The sequence below is a fragment of the Lepidochelys kempii genome, chromosome 2 (assembly GCF_965140285.1).
Source record: "Lepidochelys kempii isolate rLepKem1 chromosome 2, rLepKem1.hap1, whole genome shotgun sequence".
NCBI lineage: Eukaryota > Metazoa > Chordata > Testudines > Cheloniidae > Lepidochelys > Lepidochelys kempii.
This window is the reverse complement of record NC_136381.1, coordinates 81,312,900-81,337,079: the sequence shown is the minus strand read 5'-3', so window position 1 is coordinate 81,337,079 and position 24,180 is coordinate 81,312,900. Positions and strand designations below refer to the sequence as shown.

General features: G+C 43.2%; 1 protein-coding gene across 6 annotated transcripts in view; it reads right to left on the bottom strand.

The window, feature by feature from the left end:
• Positions 1-24,180, bottom strand: part of OSBPL1A (oxysterol binding protein like 1A) — a 209,399-nt gene that overhangs the window by 96,085 nt on the left and 89,134 nt on the right. For all 6 annotated transcript variants that reach the window (XM_078851540.1, XM_073331364.2, XM_073331365.2 and 3 more), the window contains exon 17: positions 4,495-4,672. In XM_078851540.1, the coding sequence (XP_078707666.1) occupies positions 4,495-4,672 (178 nt within the window). The remainder of the gene's footprint in view (positions 1-4,494; positions 4,673-24,180) is intronic.

The following is a 24,180-nucleotide window of genomic DNA, read 5'->3' as shown; positions in this document are numbered from 1 at the left end:
TGAAATACTGTTCTCAAAACCAGTAGCTATACATGCATGAAAAGATATTGAACAAAGTCTGGTTTAAAGCAAAGAAATGCCCAGTCTTTTACAAATATATTGCCTCCTACAGTATATAGGAATCTGTGGAAAACAACTTAAGTTCTGTACTAATTTTCCACAACTATCCAACAACATATATTCACCTTTTGAAGTGTGGGAGTTCAGTGAAAGAGGAAATTGGTAACTAATGGAAAGCTCCTTTTGGATCAAACATGAAAGGAATCACAGATCCTTATATTTTAATAGATCTGCTATTCTAAACTTCAGTAATCTGAAATGAGGTGAACTGGTCGTCCTGAAGACTAAGTGTAAACATTTCCTTTGTTGATGCTTTTATGTGCATGTCCAGAAGAGGACAGTGTCCACCACGTAGTTAAATTTGATTTGTAGTATTTAATTAAAGAATAGACTGAAACTGAGGCAATTTGTGAAGTGTACGTACTATTTAGCAATGAGCACTTCTGCATAGAAAGCTATGAATATATTTTTCTAGCTTGCCGATTTATATAGGAGGATGCGTTTAAGAGAGGCTGGCTGCTAGCAACATGTAATCAGCAAGGGATTGTTTTTCAATAAAAGTACCCAAATGTTCTTCTCTTAAACTCACCCTCGTATATAAATCACCAAGCTAGAAAAAAATTATCATTCTTGTGTGTGAAAGTAATCTTTCATGGATTAAGCCTATTTCCTTCATTGCTTATAATTACATCAGCTAAATTTGAAAGTGATGTCTGCTGTTTTCTCCATAATGTGCTCATATTTATTTTGTTGCTGCAATACCAATTTTGAATGGATCAAAATGTTCTTTCAGGGGTTAAAAATTAGAGACCTAGAGATATAGAAAATTAAAGATAGTCAAATATTAGGCCTAACCATATTGATAGTGTCCCAGTGAATGAGAGAAGGGTTGTAAACTAGAAGTTTACCTTCAGTATCTCGAAGCAGATTTCCTTTCGGAAGTCATTTATAGAAGGCAACCACATTAAGAAAGTTTCAGAAAGTTAACTTTAGCTTTGCATAATGAAAATATTTGTTCTACTGTAAAGAATAACTAGCAATGATAGTGGCATAATTTTAAAGGGTTGCTCCTCAAAAAAAATCACTTCTGTCTGTTTTACTAGTAGGTAAAACAAAAGATTAATATTGTAGTTACAGTAAATTTATTTTTTTATCTTGTTTACTTTATGTATTTGACACTGTTAGAGTTTGTCTCCCCATATACAAACTTTCTTGTGTGTGTGTGAGAGACTCATGAAGAAAAAAGAAAACATTTTTAATCATGAGGAAAAAACAACAAAAAAACAACAACATGTCAGGGAAGCTCAGTGGCAGCTGTAACAAGCTACTTTTCAAACCCTCCCCCCTCCTCTTTTTTTTTTTAAAATTGGTTTGATTTCAAACTATCCCTTTAAATTTAAGTGACAGATTAGACTATGAACATTTCCAGGCTAGTCATATTTCGGTACCATTCTTTTTGCTGTTTTTCAATCTTCTGGGTTGAAATAAGTGAAAAAGGCTTTGAACACGTTTTAGCTTGAAGAAGTCCACCTCATAGATCGAACTGGCACCACACCTCATTAAGTTCCCAATTCTAATTATTGGGCAGGTGTCCTGTGCTCTATATCAGAATTAGTTATATCACCCATATGCAGATCAGATGGATGCAATGTCACTGAGCAGCATCATATAGCAAATTAGCAGCACATTCAACGTTATCTTTGGTTTCAGAGTAGCAGCTGTGTTAGTTTGTATTCGCAAAAAGAAAAGGAGTACTTGTGGCACCTTAGAGACTAACCAATTTATTTGAGCATAAGCTTTCGTGAGCTACAGCTCACTTCATTGGATGCATTCTGATGTTATCTTTGATATTTTCAAGTTATATGCTACCACCTTTCTAGTAGGAGTCAATGACAATGAGAATTTCAACAGCTGGAGCACAACACTCAAGTGTTTCCCAACAGTTACTCCTTGATACAATCAGGTTATTCATATTAACAAAAGTGATCACAAGGAATATTCCTCATACCAACTAGCTTTGTTTTTCATTTCCTTGGCTCACCAAATTTATTCATTTTGCTCTAAAACTGAAATAAAGGCAGATGAGGTCCCAGAATGCTTCTGACAGCAAACATTGGAGAATGGGCTGGTAAAAATGTTAGCAAGCTGGATATGCAACATTTGTTCAAGGACCTCCAGCAAGACTTAAGTTGAAAGGCAAAACAAAGCAAGCAAGAGTTAAAATACTGTATTAAAAAAAAACTAGGCCATTGAGATACACTAGTCTGAACACTGTCCAACATAAAGGAAATCAAATAAGTAACAGTGCCAGCAGTTACATCAAACTACGAAGATGAATCTGTTTACTCCTTTTAGAGCCCAATTCAGGAGTTCTCCTCTTGCATATTTAAAGAGAAGTGAAGCTAACAGAGGTTATTAGGTGCGACATATATCTCCTCAAAACATTCTAAGCTGTGTGTGTTAGTTTGATGATCACCATCTAAGTTTTTGCACTTTGAGGACAGACTGCATCTAAAGGATATATTCTAAAATAAGCATCCAAGTAGTCTGCATCTAAACATTTTGTAAAAAAGCGTGCCTACTGGTCCAGTTACATAACATGAGCAGTTGTGGTGTAATTATGTCAAGCAGCTAAACGCATTAGCATTGACCAAGAATCCAAAGACAGATCAAAACACTGAACAACTTCTTCCGCCATGGAAAGTTCTCTTCGAGGCAAAGTTTAGATTCACAGTACTCTGCGGGGGAACCTATTTGCATCACTGTATTTGCAGACACCAAATCCCAAAGTGTCGCCAAGGTGCCAGGTAAAGAGCTAATGTTACTATGCAATATACAAGATATATTCGCTATCTGAGCCTTTCTTCAAGCAATGTGCCACAGCAAATTAGAAATCGTTACAAAAATGGTTACAGCTAAACCAGTTTTATGAAGAGCACTAAACATTAAAGGATACAGGCAAGACATGCAGCTAAGGAATGGAAAGGGAGCCTAGTGATCAAAAAGTTTAATGAGACATTTGTAGGTGGAAAGTGGAGTAGTGTCAGGGGACTGAAGAATGAATAATGGAGCTTAGAGGCTCTAGTCACCTCTTGTTTACAATTCTGACAATATAAATTTTATAACAAAACTTGTGGAAACTAGCCAAGCTATTGTTTCCTATACTTTGAGAAAACTGGCTTTCGTTTAAACTTTTCCAGTGGATTGTATTTATATAATGTAGCAAACAAATGCAACTGTCATTTTTACAGAGGGTCTTAATGGTCCTCTCCCTCTCTTCCCAATTTCTCAGGCAACAAAGGGGGGATTACAAGTCTCCATTCTGAAACATCCACTTTCACCGAACATTTTCCTCCCTCCCTCCAGCTGCTACTATAGGACTTTCAGGTGACAGGTGAAGGCACAGAGAAGAGATCACCAATGATAAACAAAAAGTAGTATCATTAAGGGGTCTTAAAGGAACAACACAGTCCGTCAGCATCTTTGCTTGACCCTAGTACTCAACACTCCTTGTCTTTGCTTGGTTTGGGAGGCGCTGATGTTCAGAGGTGGAACCTGACATCAAGTCTCCCACATTACCATGCACTGCAATGGCCTCAGAGATTTAGTTGTGAAATGCAGATGTCAAGTAACTAAGGTACTGCTTAATGCACTTGAGCGAAAATGCTATTTTAATGCCTGCCTTAAGAAGTATTATCCCATCTGTTAGTAATTGTGACCTTGCTTATTTCCAAAGGGCCAGTTATAGATTGGTACTTTAAAAACATGTCAATGTTGGGACTGAACTGTAATGTACACGTTAAATTGCCTCTGCACTGAAACTTGAGAATAGTGGTATCTATTACATCTCATTAACTCTGGCCCTATTGTCCTCCTTTACCGGCAGAGACATGAACAAACAAAAATGGATTAATTGGACCGCATAAAATGAACCTACGCAATGTACATAAGTTTTAAAATAAAACCCTTGTGTTTAGACTTCAGTTTATTGTGATGTCAAGCTAGCAATATTGTGATTCAGTCTTAATACAAGTAGGGAGATCAAGTGACTGGAAACTAAAAAAAGCAATAGGATGCACAAATCATTAAAAATACATGATGAAATAAGAGCTAGCATCGATTTCAACAAGACTTTTTAAAATGAGTTAAAACATGTCCATTTTAAAGCATTTGCTATCTATATATAAAAAAATGTATACCCTTGCTTACTAGTTAAAATGGAATGGTATATAATAGTTTACTTCAAAATGGTGATAGTCTGTTAATGTAGGAGAAAGGATTCCTTATTAAAAGCACAGAGCAACTATCTGCTTTTCATTTATCATACCCCAGGGAAAAATATCTACAATTATCTTTCACAGGAGTCTCATGGTTTTTGCCTACATGGCAATAAAGTTTACAGTAGATCTTTAAAAAGAATAGGCAACATCCTACCTGTGTTTTTTGATGCCATTAGACAGAGACTCTCCACCACCACCACAGACCTTTCCACCTCCACCACAGACCTTTTCTTCAGACATGCTGGAGGTTATTGTATTGTTGGACTCCACACTGTCCTCTGAGTACGTTGTTACTGTTTCAAATCCACTTAATGATTTTTCAGATTCTGAATCTGCAAGAGAGCAGGTGCATGTTAATGAATATAAACTTCAATGGTAGACTTCACAGACTAACAGAGACCTTCTTCCTCATACAAAACTCTGAAACCTAAGTAGGTTACTTTGTTCTGATGACAGTATCCGTCTGGTAACTACTAGTACCTCAAGACTGCTGATACGCCATACCTAGAAATGGATTAAAGGATCCTGGGTCTTTTGAGATGGGGGGTGGGGGAGGAGAGAGAGAAAAAGAGAGAGAAAGGGGAGAGAAGAAGATAGTGGGACTGCGAGGAGAAGTAGATATGCTGGAGGTAGGGATAAGATACAGAGGGACCTAGACAAATTGGAGAATTGGGCCAAAAGAAATCTGATGAGGTTCAACAAGGACAAGTGCAGAGTCCTGCACTTAGGACGGAAGAATCCAATGCACCACTACAGATTAGGGACCGAATGACTTGGCAGCAGTTCTGCAGAAAAGGACCTAGGGGTTACAGTGGACAAAAAGCTGGATATGAGTCAACAGTGTGCCCTTGTTGCCAAGAAGGCCAATGGCATTTTGGGATGTGTAAGTGGGAGCACTGCCAGCAGATCGAGGGACGTGATCGTTCCCCTCTATTCGACACTGGTGAGGCCTCATCTGGAGTACTGTGTCCAGTTTTGGGCCCCACACTACAAGAAGGATGTGGAAAAATTGGAAAGAGTCCAGCAGAGGGCAACAAAAATGATTAGGGGACTGGAACACATGAGTTATGAGGAGAGGCTGAAGGAACTGAGGATGTTTAGTCTATGGAAGAGAAGAATAAGGGGGGATTTGATAGCTGCTTTCAACTAGCTGAAAGGGGGTTCCAAAGAGGATGGCTCTAGACTTCTCAGTGGTAGCAGATGACAGAACAAGGAGTAATGGTCTCAAGTTGCAGTGGGGGAGGTTTAGGTTGGATATTAGGAAAAACTTTTTCACTAGGAGGGTGGTGAAACACTGGAATGCGTTACCTAGGAAGGTGGTGGAATCTCCTTTCTTAGAAGTTTTTAAGCTCAGGCTTGACAAAGCCCTGGCTGGGATGATTTAATAGGGGATCAGTCCTGCTTTGAGCAGGGGGTTGGACTAGATGACCTCCTGAGGTCCCTTCCAACCCTGATATTCTAGGATTCTATGATTCTAACACACACCCACGCGAAGTATGTCAGTTTTTACTTAAAGTTAATCCATTTTAGGTCTTATTTAAAACTCAGCGCCAGTATCACATTAAAACTACTGGCCCAGCCAACCAGAAACTAGTGCTAGTTAATGAAGTCGGTATTTCAGAATTTCATTTTAAATTAACAATTTCTTGTTCTTCCCCTACTCAGATTGCACATGAAATACGTGTTAAATGTATTAGTTCTAACTTGTACGAGGTGAATTGAAAAACACTTTATTTTGTTTATCATTTTACAGTGCAAATATTTGTTATCAAAAATAATCTACACCGATTTCAGTTACATATACGACAATGTAGAAAAACATCCAAAATACTTAATACATTTCAACTGGTATCCTATTGTTTAACAGTGCAATTAAAACCACAATTAATTGTGATTAATTTTTTTCAGTTAATTGTGTGAGTTAACTGCAATTAATCAGCCTACTTTTTTTTTGGCAACCGCGTTACACTGTTGACTCATATTCAGCTTGTGATCCACTAGGACCCCCAGAGCCCTTTCCGCAGGACTCCTTCCCAGGCGGTCAGTTCCCACTTCTTATGTGCGCAACTGATTGTTCCTTCCCACGTGGAGTACTTTGCATTTGTCCTTATGGAATTTCATCCTGTTTACTTCAGACCGTTTCTCCAGTTTGTCCAGATCATTTTTAATTTCAGTCCTATCCTCCAAAGCATTTGCAGCCCCTCCCAGCTTGGTATCATCCACAAGCTTTATAAGTGTACTCTCTCTGCCATTATCTAAATCATTGATTAAGACATTGAACAGAACCAGACCAAGAACTGATCCCTGAGGGTCTCCACTCGATATGCCCTTCCAGCTTGACTGCAAACCACTGATAACTACTCTCTGGGAATGGTTTTCCCAACCAGTTAGGCACACCATCTTACGGTAGCTCTATCTAGGTTGTATTTCCCTAGTTTGTTTATGAAACGGTCATGCGAGACAGTCTCAAAACACTTACTAAAGTCAAGAGATACTGTAACTACAGCATCCCCCCATCCACAAGGCTTGTTATCCTCTCAAAGAAAGCTTTTTGGTTCGTTTGACGCTATTTGTTCTTAACGAATCCATGCTGTTACTTATCACATTATATTATAGGTGTTTGCAAATTGATCGCTTAATTATTTGTTCCATTATCTTTCCAGATACTGAAGCAAAGCTAACTGGTCTAATTCCTCGGGTTGTCCTTATTTCCCTTTTTACAGCTGGGCAAATATAGTCCATTTTGCAGTCCTCTGGCATCTCTCCCATCTTCCATGACTTTTCGAAGATGGTTGATAATTGCTCAGATACCTCCTCAGTCAGCTCCTTGAATATTCTAGGGATGTATTTCATCAGGCCCTGGTGACTTGAAGACATCTAACTTCTCTAAGTAATTTTTAAACTTGTTCTTTCCCTATTTTAGCCTCTGCTGTTACCTCATTTGCACCGGCTTTCACTGTGTTAGACATCTAATTTCTATTAACCTTTTTGATGAACACGGAAACAAAAAAAAAAGTCATTTGACACTTCTGCCAGTTCCATGTTTTCTGTAATTGTCCCCCCATTAAGTAATGGGCTTACCCTGTCCTTGGTCTTCCTCTTGTTTTTAAATGTACTTATAGAATGTTTTCTTGTTACCCTTTATATCTCTAGCTAGTTTGATCTTGTTTTGTGCCTTGGCTTTTCTAATTTTGCCCCTACATACATGTAGTATATTTGTTTATATTCATCCTTTGTAATTTGATCTAGTTTCCATTTTTTGTAGGACTCTTTTTTGAGTTTCAGATCATTGAAGATCTCCTGGTTAAGCCAGACTGGTCTTTGCCATACTTCTCATCTTTCCTATGCAGTGGGATAGTTTGCTCGTGACCTTAATTTCTCTTTGAAAAAGTGCCAGCTCTCTTGAACTGTTTTTTCCCTTAGACTGGATTCCCATGGTATCTTGCTTATCAACTCCTTGAGTTTGCTAAAGTCTGCCTTCTTGAAACTTGTTATCTTTATTGTGCTGTTTTCCATTACCACCATTCCTTAGAATCATGAACTCTACCATTTCATGATCACTTTCACCTAAGCTACCTTCCACTTTCAAATTCTCAACCAGTTTCTCCCCATTTGTCAAAACCAAATCTAGAACAGCTTTCTCCACCTTCTGAAAGAAAAAATGGTTTCAACACATTCCACTATACAATATACTTGTGATATGCCATAAGAGCCCAGAGAGGAAAAGGAAGAGGTAGACTTGCTTATTGTATGTACATAGTTTGCACTGTTGGTCACTTACAAGGCTATCTTAACCTTTGACCCCTCTCTGGTCTGCATACAGCCCCTCAGATACTAGGGTCTCATGCCCTTACCTTGTTTAGGATGCAATCTTGTGATTCTCCCATGGGGGGCTGTAGCACAGGGCACAATCTATCAGCCAGGATTATTCTGTAGGCTTAACTAGGTTTGGAACCTGTGACCAGTGGTAAACAGTGACCAGATAGACTTCTTCAAACAAAGTATTGTCTATTTACCATCAAAAGAATAAAAGAGAAAATATGCTTATCTATCTTACTTGGAGGCTTGCTATCCCTCAGCACAGACTCTAGGCAAGTCCCTCTTTACTCCAGACCCCTGACTTCCAGGGTCTGTGAAAGCCACTTCTTGTCAGCAACTCTCCACAAACATTCACCCCCTCTCCACAAAGAGCTTTTTCTCAGCTTCCAGGACTTTTAGTTCTCCTGTGTTAAACTGGAATTCATCTTAAGCTAGTCCGCTGAGCTCAAACAGGGGGTCAGAGATGGGACAAACCAAATAGGTCTACCATTCTCCTGCTTGCATGGAAAGCTATTGTCCTCTTTACTGAGTATCTATTGTCAACCCCTCTTGAATTAATCCCTTGTACTCATACAGTAACCCTTCTCTTACAGCAGAGAGATTTGGAGCTGCTCTAGTGCTCTTCTGTAAAACCTTTGAATATTATATGTTCTGTCACAAACAGATTGATCACTAGAGAGGAAGGGGAATTTCTAACTAGCTGAAAAGAAAGCCAGTCCACATCGTGGAAGCCAAAATTCACAAGTACCAGAGGACTGACCAGGCAGCAGGAGGCCCTTCTAGGCCATGGAACTGTAGCTATGTGACAGTTATATCAAAAGTACACTGACAGCAGGCGTGGTGAAGGTCACCAAGACATTAATCAAGGGAAGATAACACGCAGGTGAACCCTGACAGCCTAGGATGAACAAGAGTGCTAATTTCTAGAAAGGGGAATTCAGATAATAAATATATCTGAATAAGAGAAGTTGCAACACACAACAATGCACAAGGATTAAACTGAGACCAAATACTAGACCAACACCAAGGCAAGTAACAAAAACATTAGCTTGGGGAAGAAATCCACATATTGTCTAAGCAGGAAGCTGTTAACCAAAGATCAATTCTTCAAGTTAATGAAAGCTACAAATGAAGTACAGTGCCATGTGCATCTTTAAACAGCATAACCGCAGCCACACTAGCGGTTTGCAAGGATATAGTTAAAACCATGTTTAGACCAGATCTAGAGATTAAGCACTACATGAAAAGATGAGCCAAATCAGGGCAGTTTTAGTTTTACCAAAATCCGGCTTGACATTTTGTTTTTACCAGTCTAAGATAGTTTTGCTTTGTGATTTACAGTCCACGTTTCCCTGCTTACTTGTGATGTTCAGAAAGAGGTCTATCACCCCTCACCCCACAATTTACACCTGTTTAGCCAGTTTCTGCACTGCAGACGCTAAATTTGTGATTGCAGAACCTCCAAATTTGAACTCAGTTTAGATATTCCTCCTGAAGTCTGTATGGTTACCCAAAGCTTATCCGGATAATTCATCTTGCTAGAGGATACCATTAAGCCTTGGAAAATTGTGTCCCCACACAATACTTCTCCCCCGTTCAAGCACACTAGCTAGGTTTCGGGGAGTCTACATTTAAGTATCTGACTCTGGGATGAAAAGCCACACTGCTGCTATTTAACTTCGTTTTTATGCATCTTAGTAGTTTCTGCATGTTTTCCCAGTATGGGAGGTTAGAGATACCTGGAAATGTTGTGAGCTCAGTCAGAGCTTGTCTACATGGGGACATCCAGGAAAATTAATCCAAATGAACTAAAGGTGTGAATATGAAGTGGATAGTTAAATCACATTAAATCCCTATGTGGATTTTGTTTTTCAGCATTAAAGTGGCCTCAACTAAATTTCACTTTATTCACTTACTTCCAGAATGAATCAAGTGAACCTGAATTGAGGCCACTTTAATTCTGAACAAGGGTGTTCACATATGGGTTTGATGCAGTTTAACCCACTACAAATGCACTCGCTGTTAGTTTGGGTTAGTTTTCTGGACAACCCTGTGTAAACAAGGTAGCCTGAGTTAGCCTCTGTCAGCAGAGAGTTCAGATTTACAATAAGCACCATTTAATACACTCCAATGTCAAGACATACTAAATCAGAAATGTCAGTTTTACTATAAAAATTTGTCTTGTGTAGGTCAGAGCTCCTTTCAGAATCTGACATAACACCCAATATTTACTGGCCTTCCGTGCTGTACCACTGGATGTTACGATGAATTATACATAAGCACATAAACCAAAAATAGCATTAAGAGAAGAGCCTTAGCAAAATGGCATTTCTTCAGTAACTGACCTCAATGTATTTCTAAAAGCAATATTCAGTAAATATGCAAACAAGATTATAACAGGGACTTTCATTTGTAAAATGCAAGAATGTTGTCAATAGGAAAAACAACAAGGAGTCTGGTGGCACCTTAAAGACTAACAGATTTATTACTTTAAGTAATGAGGGCCACAGATTCTAAAATGGGTCTCCAACCTGCTTAAGTTTTGGGGGGCCAAAACACAGACCTGTCAGTTACTGGCTCAGGAATACATTCTTTATGCAGAAGAGTGAATTGAGATGTCTTCTACAGCTAGGACAAGACTGTGTTGTAGCTAACTAAGTTTAAAAAAAAAATGAAATATGCCTAGTGCATAGAAAAAATGGTTACTCACCTTCTCATAACTGTTGTTCTTCAAGATGTGTTGCTCATATCCATTCCAATTAGGTGTGCGCGCACACTGTGTGTACAGTTTGCCAGAAGGTTTTCCCCCTAGCAGCACCCATCGGGTTGGCTCTGGAGCCCCCTGGAGTTGCATCTTCATGGCGCAACATATAAGGCCCTGATGCCTTGCCAGTTCCTTCTTAGAATCATAGAAGATTAGGGTTGGAAGAGACCTCAGGTCATCTAGTCCAACCCCCTGCTCAAAGCAGGGCCAACACCAACTAAATCATCCCAGCCAGGGCTTTGTCAAGCCAGGCCTTAAAAAGCTTTAATGATGGAGATCCCACCACCTCCCTAGTAACCCATTCCAGTGCTTCACCACCCTCCTAGTGAAATAGGGTTTCCTAATATCCAACCTAGACCTCCCGCACTGCAACTTGAGACCATTGCTCCTTGTTCTGTCATCTGCCACAATTTAGAACAGCTGAGCTCCATCCTCTTTGGAACTCACCTTCAGGTAGTTGAAGGCTGCTATCAAATCCCCCCCTTACTCTTTTCTGCAGACTAAACAAGCCCAGTTCCCTCAGCCTCTCCTCGTAAGTCATGTGCCCCAGCCCCCTGATCATTTTTGTTGCCCTCCGTTGGGCTCTCCAATTTGTCCACATCCTTTCTGTAGTGGGGGGCCCAAAACTGGATGCAATACTCCAGTTGTGGCCTCACCAGTGCTGAATAGAGGGGAATAATCACTTCCCTCGATCTGCTGGCAATGCTCCTATTAATGCAGCTCAATATGCTGTTAGCCTTCTTGGCAACAAGGACACACTGCTTCTTGCCAGATACTCCAACAGCAACAAACAGCTGGTTCAACTTACAAAATGGCTTAGTTCGTTCAATAAAAAAGGCCAATGCATGCCGCATATCTACGGAATGGAGCCTCTGCTTGCGACTACTGGCATGGCGTTTTGTGAAAAAGACTGGAAGGAATAGGTCTTGATTAGTGTGGAAATTCGAGACCACCTTCAGGAAGAATGCCAAGTGGGATCACAGTTGCACCTTATCTTTGGAGAAAATGGTATACGGAGTGTCGGATGTGAGAGCCTTGAGCTCGGACCCCCTTTTGGCTTATGTAGCCTTTTTGGTTACAATAACCTTATAGGAAAGGTAGAGGAGCGAGTACATTGCTAGAGGCTTGAATGCCCCCCCCTTCCCATCAGCCTTGGGAGTATCAAGTTAAGGTCTCAAGCGGGGGTGGCTGCTGAATAGGATATAATCTGATCAATCCCTTGAGGAACTGCTGCACCATTTCGTTAGTGAAGATGGTGCATCCATGCTCTCCTGGGTGAAAAGCTAAGATGGCAGCCAGGTGAACCTTTATAGAGGAGTGAGACAAGTCCTGCTGTTTCAACTTTAGGAGGTAGTCCACGACAAAGGGGACCGACGATTGTGTTGGAGGGATACGATTTTGCGAGCACCAAATCGCGAATCTCTTCCACTTGGCTAGGTTATCACTCTGGTTGAAGGATTTCTGCTACCCAGAAGAACCTCCCCCATGGGGTCTGAGCATGCAAGTCTAGCGGGTTCAACCACACAGCTTCCAAGCCATGAGGTGGAGAGATTCGAGATTGGGGAGTTGAAGCCATGCGTATTGCTTATCCTCATCCGTGATGAGGTCCGGAACTAGTGGTAGAGTGATTGAGTGTCCACCGATAGCTCCAGTAACATGGTGTACCAATGCTGATGTGGCCAGGCTGGTGCCACTAGGATCACCGAGGTTCCGTCACTCTGGATTTTGAGGCGACCTTGTGAATCAGAGGTATGGGAGGGAACGCGGAGAACAGGCAGTCCTTCCATGGAAGGAGAAACACATCTGCCGACAAATCTGGGCTGTGGTTTAGGAAGGAGCAGAACTGTAGGCACTTCCTGTTGGCCCTTGTGGCTAACAGATAGATCTGGGGAACTCTGCCCCGCTGGAAGATATTGTTTATTATGTCCAGGTGGATAGATGACTCGTGGTTATGAAAAGACCTGTGAGGTGGTCTGCTAGTTTGTTCTGCAACCCTGGAAGCTAGTACACTCCATACTTTTGGAAGCGTCCTATGCAGAACTCCCACAGTGGGAGGGCTTCCTGACATAGGGGAGAGGAGCGTGCTCCCTCCATTTGTTGATATAAATTATCGCTGTTGTATTGTTTGTCAGGACCAATATGCACTTGCCCTCCAGGAGAGGCCGAAAGGCCTGACATGCCAGCCGGACTACCCTGAGCTCCCTTATATTGATGTGAAGCATCAATTCCTCCTGAGACCAAAGACTCCGAGTTCTGTGCTCCCCAAGGTGTGCCCCCCACCCTGTGGCTGAGGCTTTGGTGGTTAGACATCGGGATAGATGGGTCCTTGACTAGTCAGTCATCTGCCTTTTCCAACTGACATACATTTGGTAAACACCAGAGGTGCCGATGATAGGCCAAATGGTAGTACTGTGAATTGGTAGTGGGAACTCCTGACTGTAAACCTTAAGAAGCGCCTGTGAAGCGGGATTATGGAAATGTGGAAGTATGCGTCCAAGCTGAGAGCAGCATACCAATCTCCTGAATCCAGGGACGGGATGATAGTGGCCAGAGACCATTCAAAACTTTAGTTTCTTCATGAACCTGTTGAGATTGTGCAGGTCCAAGATGGGTCTGAGGCCCCCTTTTACTTTCGGAATTAGGAAATACCAGGAGTAAAACCCCTTTCCCCGAGCTCCGGTGGAACCTCTTCCACAGTCCCCGCTGATAGGGAGGGTTTGTACCTCCTGAATGAGAAGTTACTCATGAGAGGGGTCCCTGAAAGGGGGTGGGGTGGGGGCAAGGAAAATTGGAGAGAATATCCCATCTCTACTGTGCGAAGAACCTAATGGTCTGAGGTGATTTGGGACCATGCTCAGTAGAAATGGGATAGACATTCCGAAAATGGGAAAGAAAGATCCAGTTGAGAGGTGGGTATAATGCCCTCGGGCGCATCCTCAAAAGGTCTGCCTCGGGCCTGGTGGCTGCCTGGACAACCCAGACCCCCTGTTATTTGGGGATTGGGGTTGGCAATGGCAATTCTGGTTTCTGGGACACCTACAGTTCTGGTACTGCCTAAACTGCCCCGGTATGGTCGTGTCGTGGGTTGAGGCCTAAATTGTCTACACTGGGAGGCAGGGGAGTCTTTCAGACTGTAGAGTATAGAGCCTGTTTTTTCCAAAAATTACATGGCCCCCTCAAATGGTAGGTCCTGAACCGTCTGTTGGACCTCCCCAGGGAGGTCCGAGGCCTGCAGCTATGAGCATTGGCACATTGTGATGCCCAAAGATATCGTCCGCGCTGCAGAGTCTAACACCGTTTGCAGCAATGTCCTGGTGACAGTCTTGCTCTCATCCACGAGAGCAGAGAATTCCGGATTAGAATCTGTAGGGACAAGGTCCAAGAATTTGGACATTACATCCCATGATTTGAAAGTTATAAGGGCTAAGGATCGCCTGCTGATTTGCGATATGAAGCTGGAGCCCTCCGATGTAGTAGATCTTCCTCCTGAAGAGGTCCAGCTTCTTTGCATCCTTAGCTTGAGAGGTAGGCCCTTGCCTTTCCCTCACATTAACAGCAGTCACTACCAACGAGTCCAGCAGGGGGTGGTTAAACAAGTATTCATAGCCCTTCGAGGCCACAAAGTACTTTCTCTTGACTCCCTTAGCTGTAGGAACCAGAAAGGATGGTGTTTGCCACAGGGTTTGTGTTCTCTCCTGAATGGTCGGGGAAGGGCCACCCTAGTGGATCCTGCTGGGGATAAAATGTTCACCATTGGGTCCGACACCTTGGTGACCGCCTCCATCTGTACCCCGAGATTCTGAGTGGCCCGCCTCAGAAGTTCAAGGTGGGCTCTGCTGTCAGGAAGGGGAGGCCCTGAGGATGTTCCTGCCACTGAGGAGGAGCCTGAAATTTGTGAGGCCTCCTCCTGTCCATCTGGCTTCTCAAAACGCTGCAGTTCCATCCGCAAATTGGAGTCTGCTTTGGTGCCGGCCCCGGTACCGGTTGCAGCCGCATCACAGTCCACGATACTGAGTGTAGCCGCGGTGCCGGGTGCAGTACCAATTGTGTTGCTGGCGGTGGTAGCGGTGGCTGATGCCTAGGAGAAATCTCTGGCCCTTCTCTCAGACGTGACCGAAAAGAAGTGTACCGAGGTGGACCCATTGGGACTGGTGGAAAGCCCATGGGGTCCAAAAGGACCACTGAGCCAGTACTTGTCATTGTGGTGGCCAAGGTACCAAAGGGAAAGTTTGGGTCATCCCCGCTGACTGGGAGTGCCAGTGGCTACGATGTCAGCTTCCCTGGGACATAAAAGTCAGTGTCCAATGTGGATTCCGACGAGTCCACATGCAGAGACCATGGCAGCGCCATGCCTGTCGGTGCTGGGGAATCTGTGCTGGGGCAACGTAGATCATTGCTGAATCATAGCTGGCTTGCCCCTGGACTTCACTGGTGGCCCCTGAGACATTTGTGGCCTCAGGTCTGGTGCCATGACACCATGGTTGGGGGACTGTAGACCTGCCAATGTTATCAGGTCCTGCGCCGCCTCATAACTCTTGGTGTGGAAGGGAGGTCCAAATCCTCCACCTGGGTCTCCTCTGGTGTTTCCGGACCCAATGGTCCCTCCCATGGGCCTGGAGTCAACTGTACTGGCTGCTGAGCTGGAGGGGAGGTGTGGTCTTGCACCCGACTCCCTTCCTTGGGTTCACGTTCCCATGCGTGGGAAGGGGAGTCCCCTCTATCAGTCTTCCTGTGCTGCTTCTTCAGGACAGGAGACTGAGTGGTGCTGAAATTGATCCTGTGCCGTGCCCGGCACTGGGGAATGCTGGTGCCGAGGGTCTCTGACCCCAGAGTCCTTCCTCAGCACCTGCCGGATTAAAGCCGGTGCACTGATGCAGAGGTGCCGTGTCCATGGGGCTCAACTCAGACTAGGGGTGGAGAGCTGCTTCCATTAGCAGTAACTTTAGTCTGATCTCTCTCCTTCATGCGGGGGCAAAAGCTCCTACAGATCTTGCACCTGTCTGCTTGATGGGACTCCCCCATACACTTTAGACAAGCTGAGTGCGGGTCGCCCTGGGGCATAGGTTTCTGGCAAACCCCGCCCGTCTTAAACCCCTAGGTCCAAGGCATGCCCCAGACCTGGGATAGGGACTGGGAAGCGGGGAGGGAAACACCTCCCAGTACCTCAAGTCCAGATGTCTGTCTAACTACAACAATTTTTAAAAACTGTCATTATTTACAAAAAATACGCTAGAGGATTGCTCGAAGACGAGAGATGAAATGCTCTGACGACCGCCACTGAAAATGAGAAGGAACTGGAGAGGCGGCGAATCGGCAGGGCCCTATATGCAGTGCCATGCAGGCACAACTCCAGGGGGCTCCAAAGTTGATCCCACGGGAAAAGCCTTCCGGTGAACTATGCACGTGGCCCGCACACACACCTAATTAGAATAGATATGAGCAAGCACAAGAATGTGAACTTTGTTATTCTTTAAAAAACAATACCATCCCTTATCTTTCCACAGGGCAAGTCAGATCTGTGAGTTCTATTATTTCAAGTGTAGGCTTCTACTAGCTCACTAATTCGCAAAATTGCAGGTAAGTACTTACATAAAACAGCTCCTACAGAGGGATTTTAAATTGGCTGTTCGCAGCTCAGCGAGGAAGAGAATTTGGCCGAAAAAGCAAGTCACAGCTGAAGTAGCCATGCATATAGGCCATTTCCTGATTGAGGTACTACAGTGTGCCACACCACCCTCTCAAAGAACACTGACAATGCCTGTGTCACAGCCTGGCCCAATCCAACAGTCTGTTGTGAGTGCACCCAACTGCTGGATCCTATGTACTTCTAAGCCAAATGGGTCTGGACAGGGACTAGTTACTGTTTCCAGCTCTGGATGTGTAAGGCATGCTCTTACACCTCTTGTCTGAGCCTGAGCCCTTCCCTGGCACATGGGACTATGCAATCCTGCCACCCCAAACCCTGGAACCAGGGCCTCAGGCTTCCTGAGCCTCCCTAGTTGCTTACTGTCAGACTCCTAGGCTGTGATGGTCACTCTGGACTGCTAATTTAATCCCTTCAGGGTCAACATGGCAAGACCACCACAGAATGGATTCCAAATTCAAACTGGAGGTCATCATGCCACCCCCACACATCCCACTGCCACAGCTCGCGTGTCAGCTTTGCTGTCCTTTTAAAAAAAAAGGACAACAAAAAAACCACCCACACCCCACAACACATGGAGGACCAAGCAGCCAGCTTGCAGATTTCTTCCCAAGAAGTGCATCTCAAACCTACGCCTTCAATTCCCGGACGTTTATTTTTTGGCTATATATAATGTTATTGTGCATGGGATTCCAAGCCACTGCTTTTTCCTTCAGGGCAACAGTTAGGGACAGGAGCAGTGGTGAGATATGGAGTTTACTTTAGGGCTGAAAGCTGGGTTCATTTAGAGAACTCTTGGCCTCATGACAAAAGCAGCAGTGGTGGTGCTCTGTGGCTACCACTCCAAATTAGAGCTGGCTGGAAAACTGAAATCCCTTCCTGTGGGAGATTCCACATTTTGGAAAAAAATTCCATTGCGGATTCAAGGAAAGAAAAAAATGTTTCTTGACAAATAAAACAATCTCAGCTTCCCAACTGCCCACCTGGAAAGCTCTTGTCAATTTCCCTTTCCTCAAGGCTTTCAGGCAGGCAGGTGTTTTGGTGTGGTTTGTGTTTCCCAGATTAACAGGATTTAGGTGGGAAGGCTATGACAGATTCAGAGGTGGCAGTGGGAGTGACCCATGTAGCAGATGACACAATGAAGATGACTGGATGTGGAAGCTGTGGTATGTACATGATCCTGGAGGGGGCACCTGGTAAGAGTTTTGTCTGCATGAAATGCCGTCTGATAGAGCTGATGGAGGAAAAGATCAGAGGTTTGAGAGATGCAGGTGGGAAGTCTGGTAGAGTTTAGGAAGGGGTTTGAGCAGATTATGGAGCAAAGACATGAGGTATCTGAAGGGAAAAGCTCAGACTTGCAGATGGAAGCAGGACTAGGGAATTCTGAGGGGAGACTGGGTGAGGAAAGTGGTCAGTGGAAGCATGTGACTAAAAGAACTAGGCAGAGGAAAAGACGGGCTAGTGAAGGAGAAATAGAGCTTCAGAATAGGTTTGCAGAGTTGGAAAATGAAGAAGGGGCTCAGCAGGTAGTCACTGAAGGTGACAGGGCAAGGAAGAAGAGAAGAGCGGTTAGTCCTATAGGAAAAGGGGAAGAGTTAATGGAGATTACACCAAATATGAGCCCCAGGAGGATACAGGATGGGTTAAAAAGGATTACAAGGGAGAATGGGAATGGAAAAAACTTGCAGCCAGAGGGAACAGGGGATAGACTGGAGAATAGCACCATCACTAGGAAAAGGCAGGTCTATGTGATTGGGGACTCTTTACTGAGAAGAATAGATAGGCCTGTAACCAGAGCTGATCCAGAAAATAGGAGGGTGTGCTGTCTTCCAGGTGCTAAGATACGGGATGTAGACCTGAGGTTGAAAAGGATTCTAAAGGGAGCGGGAAAGAATCCCCTAATTATCCTTCATGTGGGAACAAATGATACAGCTAGATTCTCGCTGGAAAGTATTAAGGGAGACTATGCTAGGCTGGGGAGGACGCTTAAGGAAATTGAGGCTCAGGTGATCTTTAGTGGGATTCTGCCTGTTCCTAGAGAAGGGCAATAAAGGTGTGACAAGATTATGACTATCAATAGATGGCTTAGGCAGTGGTGCTATAAGGAGGGCTTTGGGATGTATGGCCATTGGGAGGCATTCATGGATAGAGGACAGTTCTCTCGGGATGGACTTCATCTGAGAAGGGAAGGAAATAGACTTCTAGGATGGAGGCTGGCACAACTGATTAAGAGAGCTTTAAACTAGGAATTTGGGGGAGATGGTTGGGAGATGTCCAGGTAATCTCCACGCCAGAAATTAGCATAGAGTGGAAAGAAAATGAAGTAAGAGTGGATACAGCTGTAGGTAGGAGGAAGGGCAGTGTAGATACAAGTCTAATAGGTTATACTGGTAGTAAAATAACCGTGCCTAATAGGGTACAGAATGTGAGTGAGGCCAAACAGCAAAAATTAAGATGTTTGTACACTAATGCAAGGAGCCTAGGTAACAAAATGGAGGAACTAGAGTTACTGGTGCAGGAAGTGAAACCAGATATTATAGGTATAACAGAGACCTGGTGGAATAGTAGTCATGACTGGGCTACAGGTATTGAAGGGTATGTGCTGTTTAGGAAAGACCGAAATAAAGGTAAAGGTGGTGGAGTAGCACTGTATATCAATGATGAGATAGAATGTAAAGAAATAAGAAGTGATGAAATGGATATGACTGAGTCTGTCTGGGCAACAATTAAATTGGGGAAGAAAACTATTAGAGCCTCCCCTGGGATAGTGCTTGGGGTGTGCTATAGACCGCCGGGATCTAATTTGGATATGGATAGAGCCCTTTTTAATGTTTTTAATAAAGTAAATACTAATGGAAACTGTGTGATCATGGGAGACTTTAACTTCCCAGATATAGACTGGAGGACGAGTGCTCGTAATAATAATAGGGCTCAGATTTTCCTAGATGCAATAGCTGATGGATTCCTTCAACAAGTAGTTGCTGAACCGACTAGAGGGGATGCCATTTTAGATTTGGTCTTGGTGAGTAATGAGGACCTCATAGAGGAAATGGTTGTAGGGGATAATCTTGGCTCAAGTGATCATGAGCTAATTCAGTTCAAATTGAATGGAAGGATTAACAAAAATAAATCTGCAACTAGGGTTTTTGATTTCAAAAGGGCTGACTTTCAAAAATTAAGGAAATTAGTTAGGGAAGTGGATTGGACTGAAGAATTTATGTGTTTAAAGGTAGAGGAGGCCTGGGATTATTTTAAATTAAAGCTGCAGAAGCTATCGGAAGCCTGCATCCCAAGAAAGGGGAAAAAATTCATAGGCAGGAGTTGTAGACCAAGCTGGATGAGCAAGCATCTTAGAGAGGTAATTAAGAAAAAGCAGAAAGCATATAGGGAGTGGAAGAAGGGAGGGATCAGTAAGGAAAGCTACCTTATTGAGGTCAGAATATGTAGGGATAAAGTGAGACAGGCTAAAAGTCAAGTAGAGTTGGACCTTGCAAAGGGAATTAAAACCAATAGTAAAAGGTTCTATAGTCATATAAATAGGAAGAAAACAAAGAAAGAAGAAGTGGGACCGCTAAAAACTGAGGATGGAGTGGAGGTCAAAGATAACCTAGGCATGGCCCAATATCTAAACAAATACTTTGCCTCAGTCTTTAATAAGACTAAAGAGGATCTTAGGGATAATGGTAGCATGATAAATGGGAATGAGGATATGGAGGTAGACATCACCATATCTGAGGTAGAAGCGAAACTCAAACAGTTTAATGGGACTAAATCGGGGGGCCCAGATAATCTTCATCCAAGAATATTAAAAGAATTGGCACAAGAAATTGCAAGCCCATTAGCAAGAATTTTTAATGAATCTGTAAACTCAGGGGTTGTACCGTATGATTGGAGAATTGCTAATATAGTTCCTATTTTTAAGAAAGGGAAAAAAAGTGATCCAAGTAATTATAGGCCTGTTAGTTTGACATCTGTAGTATGCAAGGTCTTGGAAAAAATTCTGAAGGAGAAGGTAGTTAAGGACATTGAAGTCAATGGTAAATGGGACAAAATACAACCTGGTTTTACAAAAGGTAGATCGTGCCAAACCAACCTGATCTCCTTCTTTGAGAGAGTAACAGATTTTTTAGATAAAGGAAACACAGTGGATCTAATTTACTTAGATTTTAGTAAGGCGTTTGATACTGTGCCACATGGGGAATTATTAGTTAAATTGGATAAGATGGGCATCAATAGGAAAATTGAAAGGTGGATAGGGAATTGGTTAAAGGGGAGACTACAACGGGTCCTACTGAAAGGTGAACTGTCAAGTTGGAGGGAGGTTACCAGTGGAGTTCCTCAAGGATCAGTTTTGGGACCAATCTTATTTAATCTTTTTATTACTGACCTGGGCACAAAAAGTGGGAGTGTGCTAATAAAGTTTGCAGATGATACAAAGCTGGGAGGTATTGCTAATTTAGAGAAGGACAGGGATACCCTACAGGAGGATCTGGATGACCTTGTAAACTGGAGTAATAGGAATAGGATGAAATTTAATAGTGAGAAGTGTAAGGTCATGCATTTAGGGATTAATAACAAGAATTTTAGTTATAAGCTAGGGACGCATCAACTAGAAGTAACGGAGGAGGAAAAGGACCTTGGAGTATTGGTTGATCATAGGATGACTATGAGCTGCCAATGTGATATGGCTGTGAAAAAAGCTAATGTCGTCTTGGGATGCATCAGGAGAGGTATTTCCAGTAGGGATAAGGAGGTTTTAGTACCGTTATATAAGGCACTGGTGAGACCTCACCTGGAATACTGTGTGCAGTTCTGGTCTCCCATGTTTAAGAAGGATGAATTCAAACTGGAACAGGTACAGAGAAGGGCTACTAGGATGATCCGAGGAATGGAAAACTTGTCTTATGAAAGGAGACTCAGGGAGCTTGGCTTGTTTAGCCTAACTAAAAGAAGGTTGAGGGGAGATATGATTGCTCTCTATAAATATATCAGAGGGATAAATACCAGAGAGGGAGAGGCATTATTTAAACTCAGTACCAATGTGGACACAAGAACAAATGGATATAAACTGGCCACTAGGAAATTTAGATTAGAAATTAGACGAAGGTTTCTAACCATCAGAGGAGTGAAGTTTTGGAATAGCCTTCCGAGGGAAGTAGTGGGGGCAAAAGATCTATCTTGCTTTAAGATTAAACTCGATAAGTTTATGGAGGAGATGGTATGATGGGATAACATGGTTTTGGTAATTAAATATTCATGGTAAATAGGCCCAATGGCCTGTGATGGGTTTTTAGATGGGGTAAGATCCAAGTTACCCGGGAAAGAATTTTCTGTAGTATCTGGCTGATGAATCTTGCCCATATGCTCAGGGTTTAGCTGATCGCCATATTTGGGGTCGGGAAGGAATTTTCCTCCAGGGCAGATTGGAAGGCCCTGGAGGTTTTTCGCCTTCCTCTGTAGCATGGGGCACGGGTCACTTGCTGGAGGATTCTCTGCTCCTTGAGGTCTTCAAACTACAATTTGAGGACTTCAATAGCACAGATATAGGTGTGAGGTCTTTTTTAGGAGTGGTGGGTGAAATTCTGTGGCCTGCATTGTGCAGGAGGTCAGACTAGATGATCATAATGGTCCCTTCTGACCTAAATATCTATGAATCTATGAAATGACACTTCAGTTTTCCTGACAAAAAGTTGAAAATTTTCAGCAAAGGTGAGTTTTTTCCCCCATGAAAAAGTTCAGTTTGAGAAAAGGGCATTTTTCAACAGGAAAATGATGAACTCCTGACCAGCTATCCTCCTAATTCCAATAATTGTCTGACTGATATAACTGCTATTAATGAAGGCATTTTATAGATCGGGAACAGACACTCAAAGATGATCAGTGGAATAGAATGCCTATCTTAAAGGAGAATGGAAGAGCCTGACTTGTTCAGCCTAGCAAAAGGCAGGCTGAGGGGGGATATAGGATTGCTTTCTGTAAATACATCAGGGAGATAAGCACCAGAAAGTCCGTCCTTTAGCCAGAATCTCTTTTCAATGTCAGTACAAGCACAAATGGATATACACTGACCATGAACAAATCCATGTGGGAAACTGGAAAAAGGTTTCTAACCATCAGAGTGAGGTTCTGGAACAGCCTCCCAATAGGTGCATTGGGGACAAACAGTTTTGAGAGCTAGACAAATTTATGAGTAGGATTGCATGATGGGGTTGATTATGATGGTGAGGGGCAGGGCTCGGCAGTCTTGTAGGTATCTTCTGGTTCATGTTTGGAGTTTCTAAAAATCTCATGCTTCAACCGGTAATCTGCAGGAGTCAGGAAGGGACTTCCCGTGCTCAAGTATGCACGCGCACACATACAACATACTGGGTTGTGGCTTTGTCTCCTTCCTCTGAAGGATTAGAGATGGCCACAGCTGGAGACTGGTCCACACCATCCAATATCCCTTTCACTGGTGCTTGGCTGCATCTAACTGATGAACATATGTGCTGTCAGGAAGGAATTTTCCCCCAGGTTACATTGACAGCAGCCTTAGAGGTTTTCCACCTTCTTCTGTAGCGTGGGATTCAGTTTGCTTGCCATGATCATCTGGGAACATGTCACTTGATCAATTCCCAGCCACTGCAGGGGCCTCAGGCGTTGGTGCACTTTGGTCCCTCCTATTCTCTACCTGTGGAATATAGTTTTAATCTCCTAAAGACTAATAATTTGGTCTAATTTCAGTTGTTGGGTTTAATGTGGGTGCTGAATGGTTGGGGGCTTATAATATACAGGAGGCCAGACTAGGCCCCTTCTGGCCTTAAACTCTGTGACCAGATTGAAATCCTAGGATTTCAGAAAACTGCACCCCAAATCTGCATTATTCAACGTCAGTCAACTCCTGCAGTTCAACCAAAAGAAATCCTTTTGACTGGAAATCCCCTTCAAAAGTAAGAAACCTAGACAAAATGTAGAGGGTGCATTAGCCTAAGTTTTAATTTTAAAATTAGTTTTCCACTGTTCATTATGGAATTCCCCCTCCTCACCTCTGCCATCACCACAGACAAGGGACTTCTTTCCTTTAGCCAAACACAAGTAGGTAGGGCTTACCTTCAAAACTACTTAGGAGACTCCTTGATTAACCAATATGGATCTGGTGAAATATAAATACCACTGCTTTTTATTCCTTGTGTGTGTCACAGAACAATTTCCAGGACAGTGTGAAGTTCTTCAGGGCCAAGAAATAAGATGTTATTACACCAGAATTATGACGCCTGAGTTATAACACCAGACTCAGCTACCACTATGGGTATGCCTACACAAACATAAGAGATCACAGCATGGTTGGTCCAGGTCAGCTGACTCAGGCTGTGGGGCTAAAAACTGATGTGTCGACACATTCGGGCTCAGGCTGGAGCCCAAGCTCTGGGACCCTCTACTCTCGCAGGGTCTCAGAGCTCAGGCTCTAGCCCTGTGGTCCCCAAACTTTTTACCTTACACCCCCCTCGGAGCCAAGAGTGGGGCTGTGGCTGCTGGAAGGGGGGGTGAGGGGCATGCCACAGACAGGGGTAAGTGGGCTGGGGCTTAGAGTGAGTTCAAACCCTAACTATGTTCAGATAAGGATCTGGACACTT